At 32.8% G+C, this 18,296-nt stretch overlaps 1 protein-coding gene across 4 annotated transcripts in view; it reads right to left on the minus strand.

Moving 5' to 3' along the window:
- LRBA (LPS responsive beige-like anchor protein) overlaps positions 1 to 18,296 on the minus strand; it is a 710,247-nt gene that overhangs the window by 150,732 nt on the left and 541,219 nt on the right. For all 4 annotated transcript variants that reach the window (XM_046655938.1, XM_046655936.1, XM_046655939.1 and 1 more), the window contains exons 45-46: positions 12,710 to 12,850; positions 11,556 to 11,675 (exon numbers count right to left, since the gene is read on the minus strand). In XM_046655938.1, the coding sequence (XP_046511894.1) occupies positions 11,556 to 11,675; positions 12,710 to 12,850 (261 nt within the window). The remainder of the gene's footprint in view (positions 1 to 11,555; positions 11,676 to 12,709; positions 12,851 to 18,296) is intronic.

The raw sequence follows: 18,296 nt of genomic DNA on the forward strand, positions 1-18,296 counted from the left end.
ATAATACCAAATATTACAGTTCAAAATTATCTCCTTTGACAGATGAAATTTAGTAACACAGTCAAAGATTATGTCTTTCTAGTACTTCTAATGTACATTTACAAAATGAAGTATGTTTTATATTCATCAGAACAGATTCAGCTCTGGATAAAAAACACATGTTCAGCAATTCTTTAAAAGATCAGTGGAAAATGATAAGTAAACAACACTGACAGAAGACAGATATTTACAATTCACATTTTCTTCTGAGTTGCTGACAATAATTTTAATCTCTATCACTTAATTAGGCAGATGGGTTTTAGAGACAGGTAACATGGTCAAAATGTAGTGTATCATCTCCTAAAATAAAAACCTGAAAGGTTCAACCAGGGGTTATACTACAGTTCAGGATAAGCCCATTGCTTTGATCACAAATCCCAAGCTTTCATGGCATAATGACAAGGATTGGTTGTGACCACACATATGCTTTAGTTTTCTTTATTAAGGTATAATCCCCACTGATATGAATGGCCTCTGCAGTGAGTTTGTCTGATTCTCCTTCTAATAATTACCAATTCTATCCACTGAACTAAAACCATCACTTCGCTAACCTGGGCAACCATGACAAGTACTAATCTATCAACCCAAAGAAGCAAGATAATCAAAACTGAAATAAAAATAGAGATGATATTTCAGAGCTTAAGTTAAAATTTTATTTTATTCTTATAAAAATATGAAATCCTGACAACTCAAATATAAGAATGATAGCAAGGTAACTAATTTAATGTTTACTGCTTTGGGGACCTTGATAATACAAAAGATGTGAAAGGAAAATTTTAACCTTTCTCCATTGGAAAAATGGTATATTTTACAAAGGGAAAAAATCCAAAAAGCTTTCTTAATGAACAAAAAAGAGTTGATAAACAACATATCATGAAAAAAATAATGTACATGTTCTCATATATTTTAACTTTCACACTTGATTTGTTAGCCCACAAATGAGAAAAAATTAAAAAAATATTGATTAGAGTTGAATTGAACCTATAATTCATTTTAAATGGACTGCATACCTGAAAGTTTCCAAATTGATGTTTAAATTTAGTTTCTCCTTATTTAGTAGATAAAATGCTATTTTTTTCCTTTAGTAAAAGAAATTAACAGCAATTTTTTCAAACTGAAGAAGAAAAAATAATCTATAATCCTTCTAGACAGATCCAATATATATTGTGTGGTTTTAGATATTATAAAACTGTCATTTCAAATGCATTAAAAGGAAGAAAAATCATGGATTACAAACCAATACATAATAGATATATCTATCTCAATCTAATACAGTGGAGAGAATAATTGGGTTTGAGTCTTATCTACTCAACTTATTGGTCACATGCCCTTAAATTAATTTAATTTTCTGACCCTTACTCACCTCAATTGCCCCTTCTAAAACACAGAGTTGTTGTGAGGCTAATATGAGATAATACAGAATTCTATATGCACATAACATATTACTGTTATTATTATCAGTAACATGACCCCTGATAAAAATCCTAAATTACAGACTCAACTTGCCTGATTCTTAAAGCCAACATGTCATTCACTGAATTATGCCCATTCATAAAAGCATTTAACATAATTCCAAGGGCATTTAACAAAATTTACTTTTAAAAATAAATATGTCCACAAAAATATTTGAGACTTAATAATTCCTACTAAAACACTATCAGATTTAATACAAATTTATTATTTTTTATTAGCAATGACAGTATAGCTTAACATGCCTCACTTTATGATGAATACTCTCAATATTTTATAGTTCTCTCCTGCTTTCAACACATTTTTTCACTTCCATATTTGGACTGGACATCTTCACTGAGCCTTGTGCTGTTCCAGGCCCCTATCTTCAAGGAAATTGTAATTTGGGAAGAGATAATGGGTGTTAATAAAGCAAACAACAGGTAAGCTGTGACTGCTAGAGGAGAAGACATAAATAAAATGCCCACCTTAAATCCTTTCTGGAACAAGTTGTAAAATACATACATAAATATATACATATTGCTATACGTATGTCAGAGAACAGTTAATATCAGTGTATGAACACATTAATGAATAGTCTACCTTTTTAACTGAACAAAAATATCATAAGATCACCAGTCAAAAAACAAATCATAGCAGATGTGTGCACATTTTTATACTTCAGGAAGATAGACAGAAGCATTTTCTAAGTGCCTTAAAAGATTTTTTTATGCCCAGTATATAAGCAGCATAAGAAGAAAAACTTTAAGTGTTTCAAGCAATTTTTGTCAAAGAAAAAAATGGTTCCTTGTAGATGTAAAACAACAAAGTTCAATGCTAAAAATATTAGGACATGGGTACATCATTTTAACCTGTTGATACATGAAGAAGAAAAAGGTTAAAGAGATGGGGTTAAATTAACAAATCTACAAGTTATGTACAAAAACAAAGATGAACAGATATATAGTTCAGTTAGAGTGTGAGTGTTTTACACTAAGAGAGAGGTGAGAGCTTGAGCTCACTCTAATGTTGATGTGAGTATGAAAGAGAAAGACTGATGGAAAAAGAGACTAGCAAAAATAAATGAATGAAAGGAGGAGGAGGAGGGGAGGGACAGGAAGAAGAAGAGAAGAAAGAGGAAGAAGAGGGGGAGGAAGGAAAGAAGGAAGAGAGAGAGAGTACATATGCCAGAAATGTGCAAAAGATGTATGGAAAAGGATAATATTTTAATTTTACTTTCTTTTAGCATTTTAAAAACTCTGATTTATTTAAAAATATTTTGGAAAACAGAAAAAATAAATGATGAAAATATTTTTACTAACAAAATAAATCTACCAAATCATCAAAGTTTAAGCTTTTCTTTTTCTAATAAATGCGTCAAGAAATATATTTCCAGCAATTATGTTCTATTAACTGTAGCATTCTTATAAATGGTTCTAAAGCTGATTCTATCAGCATCCATGGGGTGTATTATGGAAGAAGTCATGCAGATACGGAAAAAAAGAAAGCTAACCTATCTTCAGATCACAGACCCCTGGGATTTCTGAGTCAGGAGAGGGCAAGTCAAAGGTCTCATGTTTTACAAATCTCATAAGACACAAATAAAACTATTCCATGATCATCTCCACTTTGTATTATTATTTAACAAAAACAATACTTTTAAGGGTTAATTTTTCAAGCTAAAACTATTTTTTATAAATTACTGATAGTCACTTATTTTGAAAATATTATTTAGTAATCTCTTTAGAATTTTATTGCATTCTATTTACTTAATTATAAGTATGAAATATGCTGTATTCACCCTGCTAATTTCATAACTTAATACAAAGTTTCCATTCATCACTAATAATACACTATAAATTATAAGACAGGTTTTTAAATTGAATATCCAAGATATGACCAGTGATAAGATGCCCATATGGACTTCTTTTGTAAAGCTATAACAGCAAGAAAATCTGTCTTAATTGTAAAAATGTGGAAAATTGAATCATTAATAACTTTTGGTCAGGAAATGACCTTCAGCTATCAGTTCTCTTGTGGACAGAAAAGCTCTTCCTAAACTAGGAGATCTTAGTAGTCCCCACTGCATGTGGAGCACATACCCATTTGGGTTTTGCTCTGCCCTTCTGAGTGGGATGGCCATAACCTCTCCTCTTTCTCCTCAAACAATCTCTATTTTTTCCAGGCTCTTTCACCGACTCCACCTTTCCTGACAAGTGAGGCTGCAGCAGAGTAAGAGAGAAGAATCAGACAGGCAACGAGATAACACAGGGTCTCAGTGGGTACAGAGAACTTGAATTTTGTCCTCAGTTATATGAGCAGTCATTGGAGGGATCTTAGCCCAGAATATGATCTGGTTTACAATATAAAAGATTATTCTTGCAGCTGTATGGAGAAAACACAACGTGGGGAACAGCTGAAGTGAAAAATGCGGCCACTTGGGCTAGGGCCCTCGTGCTGGATGTGGTGATAACTGGTCAGATTCTGGATACAGACTGAGGGTTAAAAAGATGGGCAGTGGGGGGCTGGCCCCGTGGCTGAGCAGTTAAGTTCGCGCGCTCCGCTGCAGGCGGCCCAGTGTTTCGTTGGTTCGAATCCTGGGCGCGGACATGGCACTGCTCATCAAACCACGCTGAGGCAGCATCCCACATGCCACAACTAGAAGGACCGACAACGAAGAATATACAACTATGTATCGGGGGGCTTTGGGGAGAAAAAGGAAAAAATAAAATCTTAAAAAAAAAAAGATGGGCAGTGGGGAGGGTGTGCCAGGGAGGAATCAAAGCTTCTAAGCCTTCTAAAGGCCTGAGCAAACTGGGTGAATGATGTTTTCTTTTACTGAAATGGTAAACAATGGGGGAAGAACAGAACTTTTCTTTGGGGTGGAAAGGAGGGTAAGGGAGAAGACAGAGTTTGATATTGGACATGCTCAGTTTAAAATGCCCAAGAACACATATCTAGCTCAAAGGGAATTAGATATATTTATACATCTAGAATTCAGAAGAGAGGGCCATGGATCAATTAATTGTGTCAATAATGCTAACAGATCAAGTACCATAAGAACTGAAAATATGCATTTGACAACATGGAAGTTATTCATCAATGACTGACAAGACTGGTCTCAATACACTGGTGGAGAAGAAAGCTTGATTTGAGTGGGCTCAGGAAGTAACTGGAGCTGAGGAAGTGGAGAATAAAAGAATAGACAACTCTTTGAGGAGTTCAAGACATGTATTGCCTATTATTCCTTCTTACCCTATATGCCTATGACACTTTTCTGAAGCTTAGGCTTGAATTTTCAACTAGTAGGTGATAGTATCCTGGTTATTCTGAAAATATATCCATATGTCAAAAGTGAATTCACACCTTTGCTCTACAAACTTGCTTCATTATAATTCATAACATCATTATTTATCTAAGCATCCAATCTAAAGAATCATCTTTATGCCTTCCTATCCCTTACAGTCAATGAAATACCAAATCCTGGAGAATTACTTTTAACTCATCCCTTGAATTCATCCCCTTAGCTACTAAATTAGTTGAGGTTCTTACCATCCTTTCCTTTTAACTAACTGTACTAGCTTCCTAACATTTCTCCCTACCTCTAGCTCTCATCCTCTTTCCCCAATCCCTTGATCTACTTTCCATACTGCTGCCAAAGCTCTTTCTTTTATAATATAGCTACTTTTATAATATTATATAATATATAATATTGTACTCCTGCTCAAAATCTTAAATGGCTCCTCATTGCCTACAGCAGAGTATGGTAAACTACAGCCTATAGGTCAAAAACTTGCCATCCGTTTGTGTAAATAAAATTTTATTGGAACACAGTCACACTCATTTGTTTACACACTGTCTGTGGCTGCTTTTGTGCTACAGCGGGGAGTCGAGTGGCTGTGACAGCGCATAGAACACAAATTGAAAATATTTAATATCTGGCTGTTTACACAAAAGTTTTGCTGAACTGACCTATAGACTTCAGGCAAATATCTTTACTATGTTACTGAGGGTCTTCATATTGGACCATAATTGCCTTTCAGTATCTCTCCTTTTCTACATTTCTTACACACCAAGCACATAAGACTGATTAGCAGACCAATAAGCATTCCCCAACGTGCCACGCATTTTCTCTCAACTTTGTTCATGTCATTTTCCTTGCTCAGAATACTCTTCTACATTTCATTAAAGCATTAATTTAAAAAAATATTTAATTTACTACCTACTATGTTCCAGGCACTGTTTTAAGCTCTAGGGATAAACCAATGAACAAGACAGTCTAAATTCATGCTCTCATGGAGCTAATGTTCCAGCGGAATGACATAATAAACAAATGAATAAATATAATATATATATATCAGATGGTGAGTGACATGAAGAAAACTGAAATTGTGAAGTGAGTTAAAGTGCATGGGGTGATGGATGTAATTTTAAATAGATAGGATGGGGAAAGCTTTACTAAGAAGGTGACATTTGAGCAGACCTGAAAGGGGTGAAAGAATGGATCCATAAGGGTATCTGGAGGAATTTTTCAGGTGAAAGGAAAAGTAAAAGCAAAGGTCCTGAGGTAGAAAGATACCTGGAGTATTTGAAGAACAGCAAGGAGGTTCGGTTTAGCTAGCACAGAGTGAGCAAGGGGGCAAACAGTACAAAAAGGAGTCAAGAGGTAACACGATTTTGGAGAGGAGATGGAGATGGTGTAGGGTTTTGCATTGTAAGGACTCCAGCTTTTACGAAGATAGGGAAGACTGTGAGAAAAGCAAATTTGAGAGAATAAAGATCAGGAATTTGGTTTTGAACGTGTTAAGTTTGAGATTCAAATGGAGATGTCAAGGTGGGAGTCAGATATCAGGTGTAGGCTAGAGATATAACTTTGGGAGATTTGTTAAGGCTCCCTTGGATCCAAGGCACAATTCAAATATCACTTGCTCTGTGAAGACATTCGCAACCCCACCTCTGCCTGTCAGAATTAGTTTCATTTTGCTTATATCTTATTATAGCATTTAATCACTATCTAACTTGTATTAAAAATAGATTTATGTGTACTTGTTTTTCTCACCTGGAGATACGTGAAGTAAAGAACAACATTTATCTTATCCTTTTAAGTCCAAGTACTCTCTACTATGTATTGCATGTGATAAATAATCAAATAAATGCTGGCTTAACTAAATGTGGTTTAAGGGATTTTAATTCACCTATTGTAGGAATGTTTTCTCCCTGAGGGCAGACAGCTAGACAGTTAGGCCCTAACTAAACCTGCTCTTCTTCTGTGTTCTCTACACACATGCCCAAGTCAAATTTAATTTCCCTCTCTCTTTCTTTCTCATCTTACAAGACAAATTAATCACCAAATCCTAACAATTCTTACCTTCTAAATATGTTTTAAAGTCATCCACACTTGTCCAGTACCATCACCACTACTGAGCTTAAGCCTCCACTGCCTCTGGCTTAATTACTTTTACAGTTTACAGATGGCTTTCACTTTTGCTCAGAGTGTTATACATATTCAAATACCAACCACAGTGATCTGTCAAAACCACAAAATCTATTCATCTCACTCCCGTTTCAACCCTTCCAATGTTTCCCTACTGTCCCCAGGATAAAGTCCAACCTCCTTCCTGAAGTTTATAAGGCCCCTGATGATACGCCCTGGATTTCCTCTTTGCTCTCACTTGTCTTCATTTCAAATGCTGTATCTATGAGCCCCACAGAACCTTTATTATACTGAATTGCTGGGACTATTTTATTGTCAGTATCTTCTCTTGTACAGAAGTGTATTGAAGGCAGTGGTGTGTCTTATTTCTATCAACCAGGGCCTGATAGGGCATAAACTCAATTAAAATAAAAAATTTAAAAATTAAATGCTATCTCAGGATGCTTCCAAATTTTTATTCTAATTTTACTTTTAGCAAAGGTTATTTTTACTAATATATTATTGTACTAAATTCTGAGCTTCTGGAGAAGTATGGTTCTCCAAAAATCTCCCTTTAGACCTATTTCCTACTGCCCCCATTCTAAAATAATGAACCTAGGTGACATTTAAGACTCCTACCACTCTCCAATCCTGACTATTAATCATCTCTGTAGGTGAGAAGGAAAAGAGTTTAAACTGAAGCAAGTCAGACTGTACTTAACCATTAGATTGAATTTATTGACACTAAGGGTACCTGAAATGAGCAGGTTGCCTCAAGAAAGGGGGGGAAAACCAGTGACAATGAACTGCCTAGAAAAGCCTAGATATTTGCCTAATATTTTGATGTGACTGCCTTGTGAAATTCATTCAAGATTTATTGAGTTTGTAATTTGTTCTACAAAATTTGGTGATAATGGTTCAGGTTGAAGACATCTAATTTTGCACCTCAGTGTCTAACCTTAAGTGAATTTTTAAGACTTGAAACACAGAATCTGCTGGGGATTTAAAAATAATATTTATCACAGTGATGGTTCTCCAACCTACATTAGTACTTTCTATTTCAGTCCTTAAGACTACTTATTACTGTACTTATTACTGCTACTATTTGTTAGTTCATATTTAGATTAAGTACCACATCAGAGACATCATTGTGCTAGAGGACAATGGTATTTTTTCCATAAGCAGAAGCTAGCCCTTGGTGTAATTCCAAAACAATGCCCTAAGTCTGCACTGCCCAATATAGTAGCCACTAGCCACAATTGGCTACTGAATAGTTGAAATGTGGCTAGTCTGAACAGAGATGTGCTGTAAATATAAAATACACATCAGATCTAAAGATTTAGTATGAAGAAAGAATGTAAAATGTGTAATTAATTTTATACTGATTACATGTTGAAATAATATTTTGGATATATAAGTTAAAAATTTTATTAAAATTACTTTCAACAGTTCTTTTGACTTTTAGAATGTGACTACATTTTAAAATAAAAGAAAATTTAAAATTACATATGTGGCTTGAAATTGTTGTTTGCATTATATTTCTATTGGACAGTGGTAAGCTTACTTAGGGAACTGATCAATACTTCTGAACTGTTTATCCAGGCAGAATACAATGCATCATCGAGGGTCAGATTTGAAACGGAACCAACAACGATGCACAGAAATACAAATGATCACCAAAACTTTAAAATGGTAAGTCATGCTAAAAATGAAAGACTGCTTTAGTAAAATCTAATAAGGTCTCTTTCTTCTCTAAAATAAAAATAATTCATATTTTTACCATTACTTCATAGGAATAACTATTATTTTTCAGTAAAAGTATTCTCTGAGTATTAGTACAATGCAAGAAATAGGCATTCTACGATATTATAGTGACAGTTCCCTGTTAGCAAAAAAAGAGTCAAGTACTAGAAATCTTATTATGTTATTCTGATCTTTTTTCCTGAAAAAAATTAATTAAAACAAATCTTCTCTCTACCTAACATTCCAGTCTTGTAAAACGCCATGAAAAAATTTTAGAGAATGTATACTATATTAATCAAGCAAGGTATACAGACTTTAGAATCCACTCAATAAAATGATTCCCACCACCCACCCTCATATTTCATATGCCCTCTCTACTATGTAACATTTTCCTTCATATTTCTAGAAGGTCCAACATGATAATAGAAAGATCAGACTATAATTAGTATGATTACATCTGAAATACAATGTTATATTTAAATGAAATGTTTATACTATTATAGTGATTTAAATGTGCTTTCTTACACATTTATTCTTACACATATTATTATAATAATTTGAATGTGCTTTCTAAAGTGTTAAAATGTAACATTTTTAAAGAGGCAGGATCAAAAAAAAGAGGCATGATTAAATCCCTCTTGACATTTAGAAGGACCAATTATAAGGAAGCTCTTTCAACAGCCTATGTAACTATATATTACATACTTTTCAAAGTATTTGAAAGTCACTAAGTCATAGGGCTCAAATTAGCTGTTTATCAACATAGAAAATGGCATAATTTATCAATGTCCTATCTACAATACAAATATTTTGTGGTTAAAAAAAAAGAATATACATATTGGTTAGAAGAGTAAGCAGGTTTCAGCAAAGTTGGTCCTGAAGAAAATTTCAGCACCTCTGAACATAATTAAATTATATTTAAGAATTAAGCTATATTTCTAACCAGACTCCAATCAACTTGACACTTAGAATTTTAAATTCTTTTATTTTTTTAACTTTTCCCTTAACTTTGTACTCTACCTCCTCATACAGTTGCCTTATTTAACACTGCTAGAAAGCTAGAAATTAAGTAGCACAACAGCAAGAACTGAAATTCTAGTATTTGTCTAGTACTTAGGGCAATTTTATTAAAGTGCTGGGGCATTCAATAGAAAATGAAATGGACTGAAGTCATTACTTGTGAAGAAACAAAAGTAATCAGAAAATAATGAAGAAGAAAGGTAAAGAAGTTCACGCGGGTTTTTTAAATTTATAAGTGTTGTAGCTATTCTGCATGGATTTTCAATTTCTTTACAGATAGTGTATTTTAAGGCAAGTGTTTGGGAAAAAGGAACCAGATATATATTAACTAAGGAATCGTGAGAGGAAAAGGCTGAGATTTAGGAAGAAGAGACAACAAATTTACAGGGATCTATCATATGCATCACTGGTCCAACAAAGCGTTAAGGAGGAATGACTAGTACTAAGAGAGGTAGAGAGGTGAAGATATCCACTATCTCACGATTTTACAGTAGGAAAAAAGAATTTTCAAATTCATGGTTTTGGTTCTTTTACATTTCTAGAACAAAACTTAAGTATGAGATAACTTGTCAAGAGATGCTTAACAAATGAAGGAATTTAGAAATAAAAAAAATTCCTAAGTCTTCAATTTGATGACAAAAAGTCAGGCTTACCAATGTTTTCATGTGCCATATCTCATTAATTCTCAGAGTTAAATAAGTAATTAAATAGCTTTGAGATTAGAAGTGGAATTAAATAACAATTATTAAATTTGTTAACTAATCCAATTTACTGTTATCTAATTATCCATTTCAAAATTATCTACTGGTGATACTTAAAGAATATGATATAAAATTTCACGAGTATTTCAGAATATATTATTTGTGATATCAAAAAATTCTATAGATGTCCTGATATAAAAAATTATTTCTAACATGGTGGAATCTTCTTTGATAAAATATCTTTGATATAAGCAATGTTTACTCTACAGGAAGGAAAAGTATATGAATACATTTTATAGTCTGTAAAGTAGCATACCTAAAAGTAAGATATAATTATTATTATATTGAATTTTTTTAAGGTACTTTATAATAACATAAACATTAGTAAGGTAACTTTTCCTCTTTTGAAGCTCAATATTTCTCATATGGTACTTATCATTTTCTCCCATATAGTATAATTATTTACGTATAAGTCATATTTCTTTATGAGACTGTAGGGAACTTCACAACCATGGGCATATCTTGCTATTTTCACGACACTATGCCATGAAAATAAAATACTGTATTTCTGAGGGTAGAAGCAAAAGTCTAGTAAGGAATATATTAGCCACTGTGAAAAGCTTTTGATCTTTTACATTAGTGAATATACATACAAAAGGAGAAGAAATCTTATTTCTCCTCAATAATAATGCAATCCTATACCAAGCAGAGTCAGGAATGCATTTAGAACCGGCAGCAGGTAAAAGATGATTACCTTAAAAATAGAGACATGAGATCTTTAAAATAAAATGAAATGAAAAAAAATAAAACAAATTAAATTAAAAGGCTGAGATTTTTCTCATATTATTTTTCTGACTAAATTTTATTCATTGAGTTTGAAATTCCATTGAGCATGCTGCCTTACATGCATACTACGATAATTTTCCTTTAGAAAAAGGATTCCAAGGAAAAAGAAGAACGATTCCACAGCTAAAGACAGAGAGAGAGAGGACAGACAGACAAACAGACAGGAAGAAGAGACAGACATATAAGAGAGAGAGAGAAATTCTGTACAGTGGTTCTTGGCCATTTAATTAAGCCTTTGAGGCTTATCTTTAGTAAAAAGGACTGTACTGCAACAGAGAAATTGTCAACATGCATTCAACAAGGAACACCTTGGCAATAATAACTGTAAAAGGAAACACCTGTACCTTAATATCAGACGTATCACGCTGACTGTTTCGCCAAGCTCTGGAAATTGATGAAAAAGTTCGATCTGCATGATCAAATTTCCCTCCTTGCAAATTTAGGAAATAAGTTGTGAAGGGCTCCTAAAAAATAAGTAATTAAAAAAAATCCATATGTTCCTTCATGCATAAAAAAATGTGGTTTTTATAAATCTTTATATCTAAATATTTTAATGACCAACAGACATTAGCCAGTAATACATACAAGTCATAGACTAGGACTTATACCTAAATTATTACATTAACATTCTTAAATTATTTTTGTTTCAGAAGAAATATTTCCAAAATTTGGTATTTGCAACATTTTTCAGACTCTCTTCCTTTCCAAGAACTATTTATTAATAACATTCAGACATAAATTAGATTGCAGTTTCTTCATAGTACAGGGAAATGGTACAATATGTAATTTTCCTATTGTTATGGCTCAATATTTAATTTATGATTAAGAAAAGAAAAATGTTTGGAAGATTTAAAAGCCACCTCTTAGTTAAAGAACACTTAAACACATATTAGTAGATAATTGCTTGAAATTAGCTAAGCACTATAAATTACTTCTAGGATTTATGTCTGCCTGTACCCTTCTAACAAGCTTTAATTAATGATGTGCTGCTAATGCTTTCCCAACGAAATTACTTTCTAGTAGATGAATCACCTTTCAATTTTACAGAAACATTTCATGTTTAACCAATATATTATCAATACAGGGCACCCTTGGTGTAACCTCGAAACATATCTCACCGCATTTGTGGCAAATGAAGTTTCCAGAACATATGAATATATGTCTGTGCTAATGAAATCTTATTTAGTTCTTATTTTAACAGACAACATTTGAAAATAACCAAATTTACATTTAGAATCTGGTAAAATACCAACTATTTGAGATGGCAAATTTGAGGGAAAAAATTCATATAATTCCAGGTGAAACCTTTTGAAGGCAATTCTACAGTAATATGTTATACACTACATACCAAATGGGATAAAGGGATACTTATAATTGGAATCTCAATAATTAAAAAAAATTTTAGCATTCAAAAAAGACGCTGATGATTTTTAATCACTGAATATTCCCCACAATATTGAATTTATTTACTCATAGTTTATTATTCAAATTAACTTACTATTCTTAGCAGCCATGCAAGAACAAAACTTGCAGTTGAATAATGAGTACCATAGTGGAACTTTGGAACTTGATCATCTTCCCATGATTCATAACGCTCTGCAAAGAATGCTGCTCTTTTTGGATTCAGAGCTCCTACTGGCTGCAAATGAGGAGGAAAAAAACCAGACAAGAACACATAAATACAATCATCCTCTCTCTCTCTCTCTCTCTTCAGATGTTACCCTATTAGCAACTGAGAAAGTGAATTTAAAAATATATATCCTATATAAACTAAAATACAGTGTTACATTCTGAGAGTGGACAGAAAAACAAATTTATTTTTCAATGAAGGCTAAACATACACATATAAAAGGACGGAGAAACCTGTCATTTCTCAATAAGTCTAGTTTTTCTTGAATATAGGTTTTTAGCCCCTAACAAGCATTTTCATAAAGACAATGACATGAAGCGAATATTAACTATTTAATATTTTGGAAAGCACCTATAAAATCCTACTCAGTTAATTAGAAGCAACAACCAGAAACAGAATCTTGATGTTAGAGGATTAATTTATAATAAGTTCTGAGAAGAGGATGAAACAAAATTGGGGGGAGTAAGGAGTGCAAGAAGCAGATTATGCGAAAAAGGGATTAAATGTAACTAGAAATTTCTACTAGTATGAGTAAAACCAGAATTTAGAGGATAGAAACATGCCTGCATGAAATATAAAAGATATATAACATAGAAGAATAATAGATTACAAGCTTATACCAGAAAACAATACATTACAGCAGAGGTCCCAAAAGCAGTGTAGCCAAGTGGTAAAGAACCTGGGCTCAATGAGATAATAACAGTACTCAGTCAGAAAGTTGTTCTGGAAAATAAAATGAGTAAGTACACGTAAAGTACTATGAACCATGCCTGACAACATTCAATGAATGTTAACTATTATTTTTAAGATTATCTTTTAGAACTGGGGTAAAGTTTTAATAAAATAATAAGCTATAAAGTCCCCAGCACATTCCTTGGCATAAGATAAGAGTTTAATAAACGTTACGTGATATCATTATTGCTGCTGCTGCTGTTATTCAGGAAATACATGAACTCCATTAAACAGTATGCAGAATTTTGTGTGATTATGCACATAAACAGTTTCTTAAGGAAGATATACACACTATTCTTAAGATTCTCAACAGGGTCTAAGGGTTCAAAGAACATTAAGATAAACTGCTTTAAGTAATAGTCCATTTTCATAAAAAATTCTGATCTCTAGAAAATCTCTATTCCTTATGTAAAATAAAAGTACCTATTCACTGGAAAAAAGACATGATATGTCTTTCTTTAAGGAAAATCTATGAGTTAGCCACTCCTCATTAATAAGATAAAGAAAATATCTGATTATTTGTGGGGTAAATATTAAACTGGAATAAATAAAAATATTGGTTTAAAAACAGATGTATTTAGAAACAGTCTGCCAAAAATGAAGCAATGTTAAACCAGTTTTTAAATTGCTTTTCATGTTAATATGTGACTTTAAGCAACATTTGAAATTCATCATTTGACTACCTTTCTTAAAATAATTAACTGTTTTTTCAAAACTGCTGTTTATCTTTGGTACTGTTCTCTTTCAATAGCTTGGTTCTAATCAACATTTTAAGCCATTTTTATACTTTATAAGCAAATTTTTAAAAATCTTTGATACTATTCTAAATATGTATCAAAGTATACTAATTTAAAATGCCATCTTTTAAAGTATTAGTTTCTACACAAAGAATTAAATCTGATTTACTAAATGTATGCCAGTTAAGAAAAGAACTGACTCCAAGAAATCTTCGTTACAGAACCAATTTGGAATGCCTTTAAACGTATTTCAGTTGTTGTCCCTAAAGAATGAGACATGCAAAAGGAAAGAAAGAAGAAACAAAATCATTGGAAGACAAATTATGTGAATTAAAAATAGAATCAATGCTCCTTTAGTACGGTTCTGCAGCATGTTAAGTATTCACTTTATCTGCTCCTATTTTTATTACTTTCCAAATGAGTACACCCCCAAAATCAATAGTTATAGAATCACGTTTCTTGAATATAATGCTAAAACCAATTAGGATTGATTTCACCAGCATCTGAAAAAAAATGACATTGTGCAGAGATCCATATAGGTAGAATCCACAGTATTGATTCTGGCTGTTATTGTTACAGTTCATTTCTGAAGCCTGCTACAGGACAGCTATCAAGACATACCACATTTATTTGCAAGCGTATAAAAAAGAAGCCCCCAAATAAAAGAAGGTTTTAAAAAAAAAAAAAGACCAGTGGAGCTGTGCAATGACAATGATACACTATCAGCTTACTCAGAGAAGTTACAGTGGGAATACACACATTGAATTATACATTACGCGAAAGCACTGATTTATTGTGGTAATAACATCCACCTCATTAAAAGATTCTGCTTTGCTGCAGTTGGAAGGCTACATATTGTTTACTGCTATAAATTAATGGCAGTGCAAAGAAGACTGTGGAACCGTCCTAACAATAGATCTGTAATGACAGTGCTGTATATCACAGCTTCCTCAGCAGCTTCATAATAAAATGGAGACAATGTATTGAGCTAATACATTCTACCATGCTGGCCCATATTTTTCTGACAACTGCTTTAAAAGATGAGCTGAATCCAACTATGTTATAATGCTGCAAAACATTTAACCAAGCAAGAGTCAGTCATACACCAAAGTGCAACATAGCATTTTTAAAACATTGTCTAAATCAGCATTTCAAGATGTTTATTCATCTCTGCAAAAGAACTAAAAGTAAATGCTGATGGCACCTCTTACTTATACAGTATATTAAGAGTAACAATTCGAGGGCAATTCAGGAAGATGCCTAGCACTATCATCCTACAGAGAGCTCTTTGTACAATTTAATTGTAAAAGCTTGACAGAACATTTTTTAAAATCAGCAAATTGATTAAAGGAAGAAGAGCAAAAATACTCGTCATTTAAAATGGTCATAACTTCTTGAAAAAAATCAATAAAAAGTAAATATTGATTAGAGAGGTATAATTCAAGTTCATAACCAGGTAAATATAGAGAGCCCTATAATATAGAAAAGTAATTTTAAATACTACAAAAAGCTAACAAATAAAATTATATAAGATTTTTTAAATCTACGAAAATAATAAAAAAACCTTAATCACAACATGAAAAAGTGGTTCAAATAAATAGAATGGTTTAAAAATTAGAGTAACAGGCCTATAGAAGCATTATATTAAAAAAATGAAATAAGAACTTGGATTAAAGTAGGAAAAGACAAATTGAAGAACACTAAAACTCTTAAAAATGTATAATAACAAAAAATCACTATACTGAGGATATTTTAATCTTCACAAATAGCAGAGTTGACAACTGTGGTAGAGTGATAAATATTCTGTTTGAGAAATAGTAATGATACCTTCCAGAACAAGATAGGCAAAACAAAATTTCAAAATCAGATTTTTAAGTGTATTACAATAAAAAATCTTTTTATTGCCTCTTTGAGAAGTAATTATGCTAATTATTAGAGAAACAAACATACTGCATGTAAAGTGCCCAGTTCAGTGCCTGGCACAGTCAGTTGTTAGTAATAATTATTATTATTTTACAGGTTATTTGTTAAGAATATTTAAGACAAAAAGCCCTTAAACAAGCCTGATGAAATTAGTGGAGTCTATTAGGAAAGAATGTAATCAAACATCACAATCCTCCAATGGTACACACAGTACCATGCATCATCTGTCAGAAGCCTAATAGTACACAGCAATCCCAATAAACTGAATTATCCTACTTCAAGAACATAACAAAAAGCAAAATTACTTTTCAAAAGTCCAAAAGGCCTCCAAATTTTACTATAAAAAGCCTATGAAATGTCAAGAAAGTTACAATCATTTTCTACTACTTTAATGAAAAACAGTTTTGGATTGACAGACCCCTTCAATGGGTCATAACAGACTCTTTCATCTAATCATTAGTAAAAGTTAACTATAAAAAGAAAAGGCTGTTTGAAGTGTTGATACATTCTAAGTTTTTTCTTTCATTTCAAAAATTTTAGGAAATGTTACCTGAAGTTATCTAATTAATATCCCCATCTTATACACCTTGCAATTTATAAAACATTATTATGCATTCTCACAATAAATATGTGAGCTAGACATCTCTATTGTAATAATGAAGAAAAGAAGTATCTCAAGTAAGCCAGCTCAAAATCAACATAAATCCAAGAGAGACAAACCTATACTCAAAATTCAGTCTTTGGGCCATTTTATCCATCTAAAATTGCTGTATCATAAATTGTTTGTCCTAATTTCAACAAGTTCCAAATTTCTTACATTTCCATTTTTCAAATATGATATTTATTTGAACAGGTTGATTTAAAAGGCTAATATATGGACAGTGCTTAGAAGAACTCCTGGCACAAAGAGAGTACTCAATAAGCATAGCTGCTATTAATGTTGTAATTATCACCAACACCATAATTCCTTCTTCCTTTTGAGATTTATACATGAACTGCTCCATTTATATCAACCTTTCAGAAGTGAAGTTCCAAACTGCTGGACTATGATTACAGTTACTGAGAGTAAGGAAGTTGTAGGGGGCGGGGAGGCTGGCCCTGTGGCATAGTGGTTAAGTTTGCAGGCTCTACTTCAGCTGCCCAGGGATTGTAGGTTCAGATCCCAGCCACAAACCTATACCTCGTTCATCAAGCCATGCTGTGGTGGCATCCCACATACAAAGTAGAGGAAGACTGGCACAGACGTTAGCTCCGGATCAATCTTCCTCACCAAAAAAAGAAAAGAAAGTTGTAGGGAATTGGCAAGAAATCTCGGAAATTCTACAGAGCAGAAATTTGCTTGAGTTAAAAACCTTCTCTTTTAAAATGCAAGTGTCAAAAGAGGTTTTTTACATCTTTCTGTGAAGGCTTTCTTTGGAAAATCACTAAACTTTAACATCCGGGGATGAGGAGAGGATTAAAGAAAAAGATCATTGTGGAGCATAAGACTCAGAAATAGGGCCATTGGAAATGTTAAAGAATAGTGTATCATAAAGATACATTTTGTGGATATAGAGAGGAGTGGAGAAGAGATGTCAAAAGTGAAAAGGGGCTCAGAAAGAGGCAAAACAGCATGACTACTTTTAAAACCTTGCTTACGATCTTCATGACTGGCTTAAAGCCATCGGCCAACGTCATCTTCATTTAGGATGATTAGGAAATTGGAAACATCCCTTAATTCCATGACTACATATAAAGCCTGTCCTACAGCCTTTAAGAGGTCATGGGCAACAGAGATTATACATTATTTTATTCTTTTCTGAAAGTAGGATAGGCTATAGTTATTGAAAGAGAGTCAGTGCAAAGTGAGGGCTAACAACTAGCCTGGAAAAGATAACCAGATGGTTGAACTCAATGTTATATGAATTAAATGTTATATGTTATAAAGATGTCAGGTTAAAGGACAGAATATTGTTAATTAAGTGTAGGGTATCTGATATTCATGAACAGATTAAACAAAAACCTTCAAATTCAGAGGATGAAAGAGGATGGACTGTCAGGAAATATGACATCATAAAAGATGG

The sequence above is a fragment of the Equus quagga genome, chromosome 3 (assembly GCF_021613505.1).
Source record: "Equus quagga isolate Etosha38 chromosome 3, UCLA_HA_Equagga_1.0, whole genome shotgun sequence".
Lineage (NCBI taxonomy): Eukaryota > Metazoa > Chordata > Mammalia > Perissodactyla > Equidae > Equus > Equus quagga.